This window comes from Xyrauchen texanus, chromosome 17 (assembly GCF_025860055.1).
Source record: "Xyrauchen texanus isolate HMW12.3.18 chromosome 17, RBS_HiC_50CHRs, whole genome shotgun sequence".
In the NCBI taxonomy this organism is placed as follows: Eukaryota; Metazoa; Chordata; class Actinopteri; order Cypriniformes; family Catostomidae; genus Xyrauchen; species Xyrauchen texanus.
Genome location: NC_068292.1, coordinates 5,137,059 through 5,151,430, shown reverse-complemented (window position 1 = coordinate 5,151,430; position 14,372 = coordinate 5,137,059). Strand labels below are relative to the sequence as shown.

Here is a 14,372-nt window from a genome sequence, read left to right as displayed (position 1 = left end):
GATCGGGTTACATCCACAACAGAGACGGAGAGTGAACCAACCTCTGTAGCGTCAGCTGCGAATACTCTCTCCGCGAGGGGGTTGTTATTGTCCTCAAAACGAGCATAAAATGTATTAAGTTCCTTGTATAGATGTATAAAAAGGTTACCTTATCACATTTGTGAAACATGGTGGTGGCAGTATCATGGTTGGATGGCTTGTCATCACTGATTAAACTATTTTGAATTATACCAGTGAATTCCTTTTTTTTCTCTCTTCTTTTCTCCCCAATTTGGAAAGTCCAATTCCCAAAGCGCTCTAAGTCCTCATGGTGGCGTAGTGACTCATCTCAATCCGGGTTGTGGAGGATGAATCTCAGTTGCCTCCACGTCTGAGATGTCAATTCTGCGGATCTTATCACATGGCTTATTGAGCATGTTACTATAGAGACATAGTACATATGGAGGCTTCACGCTATTCTCTGTGGCATACACGCACAACTCACCACGTTCCCCACCAAGAGTGACAACCACATTATTGCAACCACGAGGAGGTTACCCCATGTAACTCTACCCACCCTAGCAACCAGACCAATTGGTTGCTTAGGAAGCCTGACTGGAGTCACTCAACATGCCCTGGATTCGAACTTGTGACTCCAGGTGTGGTAGTCAGCGCCTTTACTTGCTGAGCTATCCAGGCCCCACTATATCAGTGAATATTAAAGGAAAATGTCAAGACATCTGTCCGTGAACAGAATCTCAAGAGAGGGTGGGTCATGCAGCAAGACAATGATGCTAAGCACACAAGTCATTCTACCAAAGAACGTTTAAAGAAGTTTGGCAATGGCCAAGTCAAGGTCAAACCTTAATCCAATAGAAAGGTTGTGGAAGGACCTGAAGCAAGCAGTTCATGTGAGAAGACCCACCAACATCCCATAGTTGAAGCTGTTCTGTATGGAGGAATGGGCTAACATTTCTCCAAGCTGCAAAACTGATCAGCAGTTACTCGAAACATTTAGTTGCAGTTATTGCTGCACAAGTGGGTGACACCAGATACTGAAATCAAGGGTTTACCTACTTTTTCCACTAACAGATATGCAATATTGGATAATTTTCCTCAATAAATAAATTACCACGTGTAATATTTGTCTCTCATTTCTTTAATTGGGTACTGTTTATCTACTTTTAGGACTTGTGTGAAAATCTGATGAGGTTTTAGGTCTGTTTTATCTGTTAAAAGATCAAGGGAAATTGGATTCCACATGACCCCTTTAAAGAGTAGCTCGACTGTAGTTTGACTACTTTATGAGTAGATTGTATCTTAGCAAACTACAGTTTCAAAGTGCTTTCCCAAAACAGATGCATATTTCAACAATTTATATCTGCTTAGAACATACAATCAGATTGTATATCCGGGCCCACCTGTTTTATAAAGACATTTGCATATGTAAGAGGTAGTTACACCAAAGCCAAAGCCAAGTTTAAGATAAATTGTTAATATTAGCTCATGGACAATGTACATGTCAATATCATCCCTGATAAACCTCTTAGGACTTTGTCTTTGCTTGTCAGGTCGTAACAACAATGATTCAGCTTGGAAAAGTGCTTAGGACTGTGAGATTTATTAAAGGGTCCTCAAAGTTAGTACAGTGAGACAATGAGCCAGCGCTGGTATGTAACCTACCAGCTGATCCACCGAAGCAAAGATTAATTACTGTAACAGGGAGAAATGACATGCTAACACTGGCATGACTGGATGATTAATGGGGTCATCAATTATTACTTAATCAAGAGTAATAAGGCCTATTGCATCATTTAGTGCCTTCCCCCACCCTGACCTTTTAGCTCTGGAGTGGGAATTGTGGCCACTTTCAGAAAGAAAAGGAGGAAACTTAAGTGTGAGTGTCCTACAGTACATGACACAGCAGTACTTATGACATGAATTCATCTTCAGCTCAGTATTTGATTAAAGCTGAAGTATAGCCTAATGTGTGCCACTAGCTTCACTATATAGAATTGGGGGGTATTTGAACCAAAATCACAAGAGACCCTATTTCAGTATTAAAAAGTGTAGTTACTGTGTATATGCGTTTATTTATATATATATATATATATATATATATATATATATATATATATATATTATTTATTTATTTTTTTACTAAATATGCTTATGCACCAGTGTGGTGTGGGAAAAAAATAAAAAACACGGCTAAACTCACTAACGAGAAAGTCCAAAGAAATCAATTTTGAAAGTGGACCCCCGCTAGAGTGAAAAAAATTAAAAGACACAAAGTTCATACTTAACTGAAAAATCAACACCAAGATAAAGATAAAATGAAATACAAAAGACATTTATTAATGTGTTTGGTGATGATTAATTTAATGATTAAGTTGATATTTTTTTTTTTTACAATTTCATTATGTATTTAAATATTCAAACATTTATTTCATGATTTATTTAAATATTATTTAATATTTATTTCATTTTGGGTAATTTGGCCCTCAATATAAAATGTCCCCCACACTGTCTTAAGATAACTTGAATGTACTGATTAGGTAATTTATTGAATAAATTAAATCACTCTAGAAAATGAAGTGTTCTTTTATCATAGCCTGTACAATATTATTTCATTCAAAATTCTGAAGGTGGCATTGCAAACACTGACTAGTAATATCATGCAACTTTTCACAAAGTACCCTACACTATATGCACCAGTACTATATGAATTTCTTTTAATTTCATTAGATTTTTATTCCAAATTTGAATTAATTCTGCATCATGTTTCTAACTCAATTCAAATGCAGGATCTGAATTATAATTTAAAAGCCATTCTCAATACTTCAGTTCTGAATGGCACATGACCCTGTTATTTAGCTATGATTTCCTTTTCAAGAAGGTATGACGATGCTTAAAATATGAGTTGGTTTTCGGTTTCTCCATGTTTCTGCTTATCCTTGGTTTTCAAGGGGATTTGTGACCTACAAAGATGGATGTGGAGGCCTGACTTATTTTGATAAACCTACAAGAGCAGCATGTGTTAAATAGACGTGGTAGGGCAAAGGCGTTTGGTAATTCAGTTATGAAACGATGATTTATGTGAACATGTAGGGTGACAGTTTAAATGTATCTCCCTATGATTTAATGCCACTTTATCGGGTGAAAACAACCCCATACTAAAGCGTTTGCTTGTTGTCTTCTTTAAATCTATCAGGCGGACTCATTGGATTCACGCAAAATGCATGTCACAGCAGCAATAACACACTCCTTGTGCAAAGAACAATACAGATGTAATGAAAATTCTGTAAGAGCTAATAAAAATATACTGATGAAAATAAATTGAGCTGATAAATAACTTTGACAAGGGCCATTAATAACAGCCTCTCTCTTGCATGGCCGCTCACAATAAGACTTGCGAACAACGAAGTTCTTGTCTGTAAATGATAGAATGCGTGTTTCCTACAGGCTATTTTGGTGTAAGGATGGCGAGGAAACCTGAAAAGCCATTTGAAGTTCATGGAAATACTCATTTAATTTAAAAGTGTCCATCAGCGCTCATCTTAAAATGTTTTCACGAGGGGCTCGATCATAGAGTCCATAATTCCTCCTTCAGAGATATGGTTTTAAGTTTACTCGCATGAAAACAGTCTATCTAGCCCAGCCTCATGTGGCAGCCCATGATGTCAGGTTCCGCAGCTTGTATCTTAGTTTGCTTTTCAGGTCTGCTGATTCCCGATCAGCTTATCTATGAATACAGCAGCAAGAGGGGCACTCAGCCGCAAAATGAGTGCTCCTAAAAATACACACCGCACCTTTGATACCATGTAGGCCATCTGATCAGTCTCAAGTATACTACACACCCAAATCTATCGCATTGAGCCAGAGGCTCAAGACTTTGACAAGAAACTAATATTTTTAGAGAGTATTAATAGAAAAGAAATCATTAAAAATAGCATGAGATCATGACCAGGTAAAGCTGTGAGCTGTTTAGTGATGAATAGCTATCATAAGTGTGCTTGTTTATAATTTTTTACATTTTCACAAGCAACTGCCAAGACAATTTGACCTGTCACGTCTTGGTGTGTAAACTGCCATTAATAAATTAAGATCTAAAGTCATTACTCCTATACATTCTATAAAAGAAGGTACATTTACATGAGAAGCAAAATTGTGTTAGATAATAAGACTAGTTGTCAGAGAATATATCTTAATTTAAGCTTATTTATCATAACCCATTGGCAAATTCTCTTGTTTTCAACTAAATGTAGTAATATATATTCTTAAAACAAGGAAAAACAATGTGCCAGTGGTTAAGAAAAATTAACACCACTAGGGAACAAAAAAGATAGAAATAAATAAACAGAGATCTTTTGTGTGTGTGTGGACAATCATCCTTTTTTATAACTTTGAGAAAAAGGGATTTGTTTAAAAAGGAATCTAAGACAAAAGAGTGCAGTGTTCTAATTTTCTTTTGTAATTTCTTTATATATATATATATATATATATATATATATATATATATATATATATATATATATATATACTTTAATGTTGTCTCGATCTCTTTGCTTCTCATGTAAATTAATCTTGTTTTAAGGATGTTTATATATTTTACCTGGAAAACAACAAAGGCTGATTATTACTGGTTTGACACACATGCATTACTGACTATTAGAGCTGGGTATTCATTCAGATTCCTGACTCGATTCAATTCAGATTCACAAGCTTTTGATTTGATTCCAGTTTAAATTCTGATTCATATGGGTATATTTCAGTTATATTTTATAATAATTTTTCTATATATAATTTTGGTCACAGTTTAACTTTTAAAAATGAACAATCCATGTATTCCATAAATAAATATGATGTCTTGGTATAGCATATATGTTTACTGCATATATTCATTGGTGCCAAAAGTTTGGAATATTGTACATATTTTGCTCTTTATGGAAAGAAATTGGTACTTTTAGTCACCAAAGTGGCATTCAGATTATCACAATGTATAATCAGAACATTAATAACTTGAAAAATTACTATTACAATTTGACAAAATGTTCAGAACTTCTTAAACTACTTCAAAGAGTTCTCAACAAAAATCCTCCATGTGCAGCAATGACATCTTTGCAGATCCTTGTTATTCTAGCTGTCAGTTTGTCCAGATACTCAGGTGACATTTCACCCCACACTTCCTGTAGCACCTGCTATAGATGTGACTGTCTTGTCAGGCACTTCTCACGCACCTTAGAGTCTAGCTGATCCCATAAAGCTCAATGGGGTTAAGATCCATAACACTCTATTTCAATTATCTGTTGTCCAATGTCTGTGTTTCTTTGCCCACTCAAAAATTTTCTTTTTGTTTTTCTGTTTCAAAAGTGGCTTTTTCTTTGCAATTCTTCCCATAAGGCCTGCTTACCCTGAGTCTTGTCTTTACTGTTGTACATGAAACTGGTGTTGAGCGGGTAGAATTCAATGAAGCTGTCAGCTGAGGACATTTGAGGTGTCTATTTCTCAAACTAGAGACTCTGATGTACTTATCCTCTTGTTTAGTTGTACATCTGGTCTTCCACATCTCTTTCTGTCCTTGTTAGAGCCAGTTGTCCTTTGAAGACTGCAGTGTACACCTTTTATGAAATCTTCAGGTTTTTTGGCCATTTCAAGAATTGTATAGCCTTTATTCCTCAAAACAATGATTGACTGATGAGTTTCTAGAGAAAGGTGTTTCTTTTTTGCCATTTTTGATTTAATATTGAACTTAAGACATGCCAGTCTATTGCATACTGTGGCAACTCAAAAACAAACACAAAGACAATGTTACACTTCATTTAACAAACCAAATAGCTTTAAACTGTGTTTGATATAATGGCAAGTGATTTTCTAGTACCAAATTAGCAATTTAGCATGATTACTCAAGGATAAGGTGTTGGAGTGATGGCTACTGGAAATGGGGCCTGTCTAGATTTGATCAAAAATGTATTTTTTCAAATAATGACAGTGCCTTCTTTACATAAGTAATGTCCTGACTATACTTTTTGATCAGTTGAATGCCACTTTGGTGAATTAAAGTACAAATTTCCTTCCGAAACAGCAAAATCTGTACATTATTCCAAACTTTTGGTCGCCAGTGTGTATATATATATATATATATATATATATATATATATATATATATATATATTAGTGATGCACTGAAATTTCGCCGAAATTTCGCCGAAGAGAAAAAAGGCCGAAAATATTAGCCGAAAATATATACCTCCTCGCCTCGCCCCGCCCCTCAGTGCTCTGATTTCACTCTGGATTGATCTAGCCCTTATCACGGCGCTACCAAACAAAGGCCGATCATGTCAGCGGTGTGGAAATTCTTCAAAGTTTCTGATAAGGACATCACATTTGCGACCTGCAGTGTTTGTTCAGCAGAACTTTCAAGATATATATATATATATATATATATATATATACACACAGAGTACAGCAAGAGATTCTACAGGAAAGTGCCCCGATCCACAGCAGTGCCACAACTAGCGCTGTTACAACACAACTTGAGACGTATCTAGCTGAACTACGCCAGAAGCGACAATCCCCTTGACTACGGTCGCATAAACAAAAACCGCTTTCCTTTGCTTGCACGGATTGTGCACGGGTATTTATCTGCCCAAGCACCAGCACAGAGAGTGAGAGTCTATTCAGTGCAGCAGCTCATGTTCTTGATGAGCTTTCTGACAGGAGAGACTGTCAGAAAGTTTAGCAACTTTTGTTCTTGAAGAGAAACCTGTCACTTGTAGTTAAATAGAAAGCGGTCCAATTTGATGTGTATAGCAATTACATTACACTTGTTCTTCACTTGAGGATACATCTGTCGTTTACAGTTGAGGTTGGATTTAGTTCAATTACTGCTGTTTTGCACTATTGTTTTGCACAATAATGTTCACTTAAAGTGTACATATGTTTACATAAACATAATAGAGCACTGATCTATATATATAATTATATATTACAGTTATATATAGATCAGTGGAATAGAGGCCCTCTGCCATTCTGTGTTCTGCCTTTTTGTTTCAATTAAAATTACTGTTGCATATTTAAATTTTTTCAAAGATGCTAGCTAAGTTCATTACTTGACTGTTGTTTTGCATATAATAGTTTTCTAAAACTTTACATTATTTGGATAATTGTTAATAAAATCAGAATTGTTAACAGAATTGAATGAAGAATAAAATGTAATAATGTTTTAATATATTGTTTGTCCAATATTGGTGTGTTACTTTCAATAAAAGTGTGATTTATTTTATTGGTTTGTAGTTTTTCAATTCAGATTCATTAAATTCATGAAATTAATGAAAAAGTATAATGTTAATACAATTAAACACAAAAAAATCTTTTTTTCTTTTCTTAAATAGGTAAAAAAAAAAAAAAGTAAATTTCGGTTTCGGTTTTCGGCCAAGTGCATCCAGGATTTTCGGTTTCGCCCAGAATTTTAATTTCGGTGCATCCCTAATATATATATATATATATATATATATATATATATATATATATATATATATATATATATATATATATATATATATATATATATATATATACACACATATAAACACAACTGATTAATTACACAAACTCAAGGCGCTTACATTTTACTGGAGTTTCCACATTGGAGAGGAAATTCTGTACAAAATGGTGGCGGACATTTCGGTTTCTATAGTGAAAGACTCTTAAGATTCAACTTTATTGTCATTGTGCAGAGTACAGGTACAGAGCCAATGAAATGCAGTTATTTTCACATATCTCAATTAAGCTGGGGTCAGAGCACAGGGTCAGCCATGAAACAGTGCTACTGGAGCAGATAGGGTCAAGGGCCTTGCTCAAGGGCCCAACAAAACCCCCGCTTGGACAGCTATTTTTCCACTGAGATAATAGGATGTCTTTGGATATCTTCAGAAAGCTGACTAACACATTACAGCATCTCTGCTTGGGTGTGGCAACAGGTGATGTTATCTCTCTCTCTCTCTTCTTTCTCTCTCTCTCTCTCTCTCTCGCTCTCACACACACATAAAGTGAAATTTTGTAATTTCTATCGAAGGTTTGGATGCATCATTTATTTTGAACCAGCAACGGCAGATTCTGATCTGTAGCATAGGAAAGTAGTTCCAGGCACAAATGTGTTTATTATGACCGTACTTAGGAAAAACAAATGTATTAACATTTACTTGTTCATTGAACTGTTGTATATAAGCAATATCACACTCGCAATCATGCTATATGGCCCTAAATCAGGACAGCTGTGATTATCTACGGCCAAATCACACTCTTGCTCATGTTGCTTTATACAATATTATCACAGTATATTATATTATTAGTATATTGTATTAATAGTATATATTACCTTGTTACAGGTTTATAGGTCACATGCATAATTTGTACTATTTACAAGTACTTTTTACAAATAGCATCAGTTCTATTAAAGTGTTTTGGTTGAGTGCATATGAAAGTTTAGTCAAATGGTTTCTTTACGGCATCTGTGCTGTGTAAAATTAGACCAAACTTCTATGCTCAAAAACAGTGAAAGTGAACTATATTACTCAACCACTGGTGAGTGAAATCCAGTGGTGGAATGTAACGAAGGACAAATACTTCGTTACTTTACTTAAGTAAATTTTTCACGTATCTGTACTTTACTTAAGTAGAATCAATAGTGCATACTTTTGACTTTTAATTCGTTACATTTTACAGCAATTATTATACTTTCTACTCCACTACATTTCTACAGCGTTCCGTAAAATTTTCGTTACATTTTCTGATCAGTTTTTCCCCTGCCAAAACGTCTTCCTGACCGTCTGTCCGTCGCACGTGACGTTTGTCTCGCCAAGTTTGGTTGCCATAGATATGGGTTGCTATAGTACCAATGATTCTAGAACGCTAATCTTTGACCCAATCGGAGCCCTATAACTAAGGCTCTGGACCCAATCAGATCCTTCGATCCAAAGATTCTAGGCCCCTTTCGCTTTTCCAACGGCCGCATAGTCTGGTGTGGTCAGTCAGGGGTCACTGTGGGTGTGGTGCTTGCCCTTATCCGATGGAGTCTGAGCCCGAATCAATTAGCCACCCATGGCCGTATTTACAAGAATTATTCGAAATTACTGGATCAAAAAACGACTCGTGGAGGTTCCTATGTAAACTATGCCTGCCCCGAAAAAATGAGCTGCTGGCCTTCAAGAACTCTCCTTCAAATCTGAAGAAACATGTTGAGGTAAGCAATCTTGTTGCTGAGCAGAATTAATGTCATTTTCATTAAAAATGTTTGCCCATAAATCGCCACATTGACTTGATTGTGTAAGAATGTATTTTTTTTATACAAAAAATTAAATAATACATTAATGATTAACGTTAGCTAGTACTATGATAGTTAATGTCCCCGCTGCTTTTGCATGTTCATGTTGTTGTACGTTACTGCTATTAATTTTGGTTAGTAACGTGGTATTTATGCTGCAATCTTGCGAAATGCATCTTGACATATAGCAATCATAGCGAAAAGAACACTGTTATGGCTATTATAAATCCATCGTAGACCTAAATGCCGGAAAGATAAAGCTAACGTTAGTAGATTAGTGGATAGCTAATGTTAATATTTTGCGGGAAACGGAGGGAGAGAGAGGGGGCACAGATGCGTTGCGGCTTTGAACTGGCTTTTTAATTAAATAAGAGCTATATTTTTTTTGGGGGGCTTTAGTCATGATTATATGGATGGTTATGGTATTTAGTAGATGCTTTTGTCCAAAGCGACATACAATAGTCATCAGTGTTTGTGTTTCCTACACATAGACTAATTTGTGGCGGTGCGCCACAGAATCGATAACACTGGCCGCCACAAATTGAAGTCTGAAGTTGTGTGAAAATTTAAATAGATGTACTATAAGCAGAGAATACATGTTTCTGTCAAATTAAAACTGATGCACTGAATCAAAAATGTTTACAGTCTTAAACATATGGTAATTAACAATTTTATTGAAATGGTTAATGTACTGCAATTAACATGTAATATTTGTGTTACAGTTAAATAAATATTAAAGATGTATACCCAGTCTTCCTTGTTGGTTTTAATGGTATTTTAATGCTAATTAAGATAATGGTGTTTAACTCTGCAGATAACCTTGATAGATAACCAGAATTGTAAGTCAGAATGTAAACTGGGCCACAGATGGTAAGCACAATTACAATGCCACAGCCCATACTGTTCTTTTTTAATTATTAGAATATAGACGTTAAGAGAATAAATTGTTATGCAAGTACTTTTACTTTTAATACTTCAAGTACATTTAAAATCGGGTACTTTTTACTTTTTACTTAAGTAGGGTTGTCATTGTGGTACTTTTACTTTTACTAAAGTAAATTTGTCACTGGTTATTTGTACTTTTACTTAAGTACTGAGATTCAGTACTTCCTCCACCACTGGTGAAATCTGAACATTTACCAGCCAGTGGCTAATCACAGACATTAATAGCCACATAGTGCAAATTTTGGGTGCACATGCAAGTGTTTTACTTTTATTGTAGAGGGTGACACAGAGTAAAATATCGAACATTGGATTCAAAAATTAATATCAAGATCGTTCAAATCAAGATTGTGATTCAACAGAAAATAAATATTTTTTACCCAGACCTACAGACTATACTGAATGATGTATGCAGTGTAAAACCCCTAACCTACACACACACACACACACACACACACACACCATCTCCATTTTTTACTCTTCCAGCCATGATCTCTTTTTTCCCCTCAAGGTGACTGCAATCGGGCCGGATCTGGCCAAAGCACAAGGAAGATTAAGTGCCGCTGCAGTAAGTCACCTCGCCCACCCTTCCAGCACCTCGTCATTGACTCCCACCATATGACTTCCTCCACTAAATGCCACTTAAGCTATTACATCTCCAGTGCCCAGGGCTGCTGGTGACCTCAGAGGGTGAGGAAAGTGAAAGGGCGATTGGATGAGAAGCCAGCACATCAGCGCCCGTCCCTGTGATGGAGTTTACACCTCCAGTCTGACAGCACTAAGACTTGAGAGAATGGGCTTGGGGTACATTGAGGGGAAGCAGCTTTCAGCATTGTCTAGTTCTGCTGGCTCGGTAGAGGTGTTTAAACGTGTATTCGCTGTGACAGCATTTGCTGCTGTGACTTCATGGCGTGTCGATGCAATCCATGGGGTGTTCTGTTACCTTTGCAGCTAGCGATTTTTGGAGAGGTGAAGGTGTATTAAAGCAAGCATTGTGCTCAGTTAATTACGTTATTGTGTCATCTACATTTGTTTTTTCTTAAATGCTGTAAAGGAGGCTAGCTGAAATGTTATGCCTGTATTCTGTCGATTTGAAATTCTATTTATTGATTGGTTGGTCTATAACTCTATATATATTCTAGATATTTATTATATATATATTTGTAAAGAGACAATTCATATGATTTGTTCCAATTTTGTAATTTCATTTGAATGAAAATTTCTAACATGAGTCTATGTTTAAAACAATGATAGCGTGAACAAATGTCATTGTGAATAGAAAGTGTTCCTTTCAACATATGGAAATAAAATCTAAAAGTGAGTAATAAGTCACTCTCTTCTCTCAGATGAGTGTGGTCTTTGAAATTTGTAACAATCACAGCATCATACTAATGCATTGCTCTCGTAACTGTGTTACATGTTGCGCTCATATGTTCATGATATTTATATTGAAAATATTGAAAGAGTTTCACAGTGGATTGGTAACTGGCTGAAAGTTTGTGCAATGGCAAGAACTCAGCAAAGGAATGAAAAACCTGGAGTGGAGTTGAAGTGTAGCATTTGCAGAACACTCAGAATGCTCTAACATACTCCAGACATCACAAAACCAGCAAAAGTGGTTTATTGCATTGATACTGGTAAATTGAAATCAGCTGCACAACTGTAAATACTCACATGTTCCATGAGCTCTTTTATCATGCCATTCCACTGGCCTTTGTCATCCTGAAAACCATATTTCCCATCCGGCACTAGATGGATCTCGTATGAAAATCCAAGAATGCTGGCCAACTCTTTAAGCAGGTCGATACAGAAGCCTTCAAAGCGGTCATTGCCGACGAGTGCCTTGTCAGACTTCTTAAGCATGACATATGGCTCCTCCTGTACAAATACAAAATGTCAAATAAGAAGTTCAGTGTGAAGGATTTTTATGAACTTTTAAAAATGCTGTCATGCATTTCAAGTAATTTATCTACATTTTATTTCATAATTAGCTTTGTTACTTTAAGAAACATTAATGATATGCATGAATAAAGCAGCCCAATAAAGTTATCAACCTTACAAGTCCAACCAGTCCCCTAATGTTCTTTTATACCATCCCACTTTGCTTTCTGAAAACCAACAGATTCAGCCAACACTGTCAGACAAACACACGTTGTCACTGGGATAGTCTCTGAAAAACCTTGCCGCTGTGTCCTACAGGTCATTATTTTGTCCTGCCTCCTGCATTCCCTCTCCATTAAGAATGCAGTCCTGAGCACATGAAAGAGCCCCAAGATTTTTCTGGAATTGGCTTGTGCAGTAGATGCATTGGCAGTAGGTACTAAGATGTTTGCCAGGAAGCCGGAGAAAAAGAGAGAAAGCGAGAGAGAGAGAGAGAGAGAGAGCACATCTACAGCCCTGGTTACATTAGTCTGGAGGTCCTCTCAAATACGTAGGCATATTCCTGCTGTGCTAAGCCCCAGTGATAAGCCCATACTACCTAAGGACTCTGTCAGTAAAGACATGATTGGAGATGTGCTGCATATAGAACAACTTCAATGAACCATGCATCCACGTATATACATCCCAAAAATCTTTCTCTGATGTAAGGATTGAAGGGAAGGGAGATTCTGCCCTCATTCAAAACTAAAGGCTTTACTTATACTGAATTACAGTTCAGACGCCAGCGCTGAGAGCATAGCCTTTGGAAGCATGGAAGCAGCAGCCCTTGCCCTTTGTTTTTACTTATCAAAAATGAGACATGAAAATATTCTGGATGCTCAGTATGCCCAGTAACCTACTTAAGCCACAAGTTTCATTCTTTGCGAATGGATTCTGTGTAATATTGCAGGGTTATCAAGGAGAAATTGAATTGATCATTTTATCATTGAAGAATCAGTGAGTACCTCTTCTAGCCCCTCTGTCTCAGTTCAGATACCAGAAATCATTCTCAGATTTTATAACCATTTCCAAAGACTTAATTATATTTTGTTATTCAAAAGCAACCCAAAAAGTGATGAGATCCTTGAGTGATTCAGGAAGGTACAAATCAATCAATTTATTTCCACAATGAACAAAACCAAAGGTTACTGGACGAATGTCATTAAAAATAATTTTAGACATTCTTTCAAAGGTGATTATATAAATTGTCTTGGACATTGTCTAGCATAGTATAGCATTGGCCAAATGATTTTATGGATGCAGATAAAGATGTTTTGATTATGTCAACATCAGTACACCAGCATCAGCAGTCATGTACATTAGTTATTTCAGTATTGCAGTATTTATTGCGTGCAGTGCTTCTGATCAACCACCTTAACAAGGTGACCCTCACCATCCACGTGTATCATCAAACACACTGTGACACACTTCCAGCCCTGACAGCATTTTACACTTTAGCCTGAAAATGACATGCTGCAAGCCAGAGAGAAGATGCAAAGCACTCTGGTACCAGAGAACAGAACTCACACATCAACTATTAACATTCATCCTTGAACTGAATTTGGAAATCAGTTTCAATGCAGTTTTCTGACCAGTCCAGAATCTTTAACAATAGCAGATGCTTTAACATGCTTCTATATGCATTATTTTCTCTTTAGAAAGTTGCTGTGGATTCACTGCTGACATAATGTAGATATGAATTTAAAAGACATACCTGTATTAATTAGGGGTGTGACGAATCGCTCTGATAAGAATTCAATTCGATTACGATTCTCTACCTAACGATTATGATGCATCGTGATGCATAGTGAAATCTGAAACCAGTAATTACAGATGAAATGGCATGTCGAGGCAGATACGATCCAGGGTTTAATTGAGCAGGGTCATAGAATGCAAAACTGTCTATAAGTAGCATGCAAAGTTAGTAACATGGGATGTGGTAACCGCGAGTTCACTATGAATTTTTGAGATAGGGAAAGAGATGCCAGGTGGCTAAATGGAGACGTCTCCTCGAGTCAAGACTGTTCAAGAGAATTCAATCGCATTTCCATGCAGGACTGTTTGCGGCACACACTGTAAAAGATAAAAATGTTTTATCTTTTCGCAGCTGCAGCATGTCATTGAACAATCACAGGTGACTGTAATCAACTGGTTAGTTCCCTTCAGAACAATCTGAAATTGATCCAGATTCTGTAGCATTCACTAT

At 36.4% G+C, this 14,372-nt stretch overlaps 1 protein-coding gene across 1 annotated transcript in view; it reads right to left on the bottom strand.

The window, feature by feature from the left end:
- grik3 (glutamate ionotropic receptor kainate type subunit 3) overlaps nt 1–14,372 on the bottom strand; it is a 227,024-nt gene that overhangs the window by 66,596 nt on the left and 146,056 nt on the right. Inside the window, exon 10 of the mRNA XM_052146972.1 lies at nt 11,921–12,124. Coding sequence (XP_052002932.1) covers nt 11,921–12,124 — 204 coding nt within the window. The remainder of the gene's footprint in view (nt 1–11,920; nt 12,125–14,372) is intronic.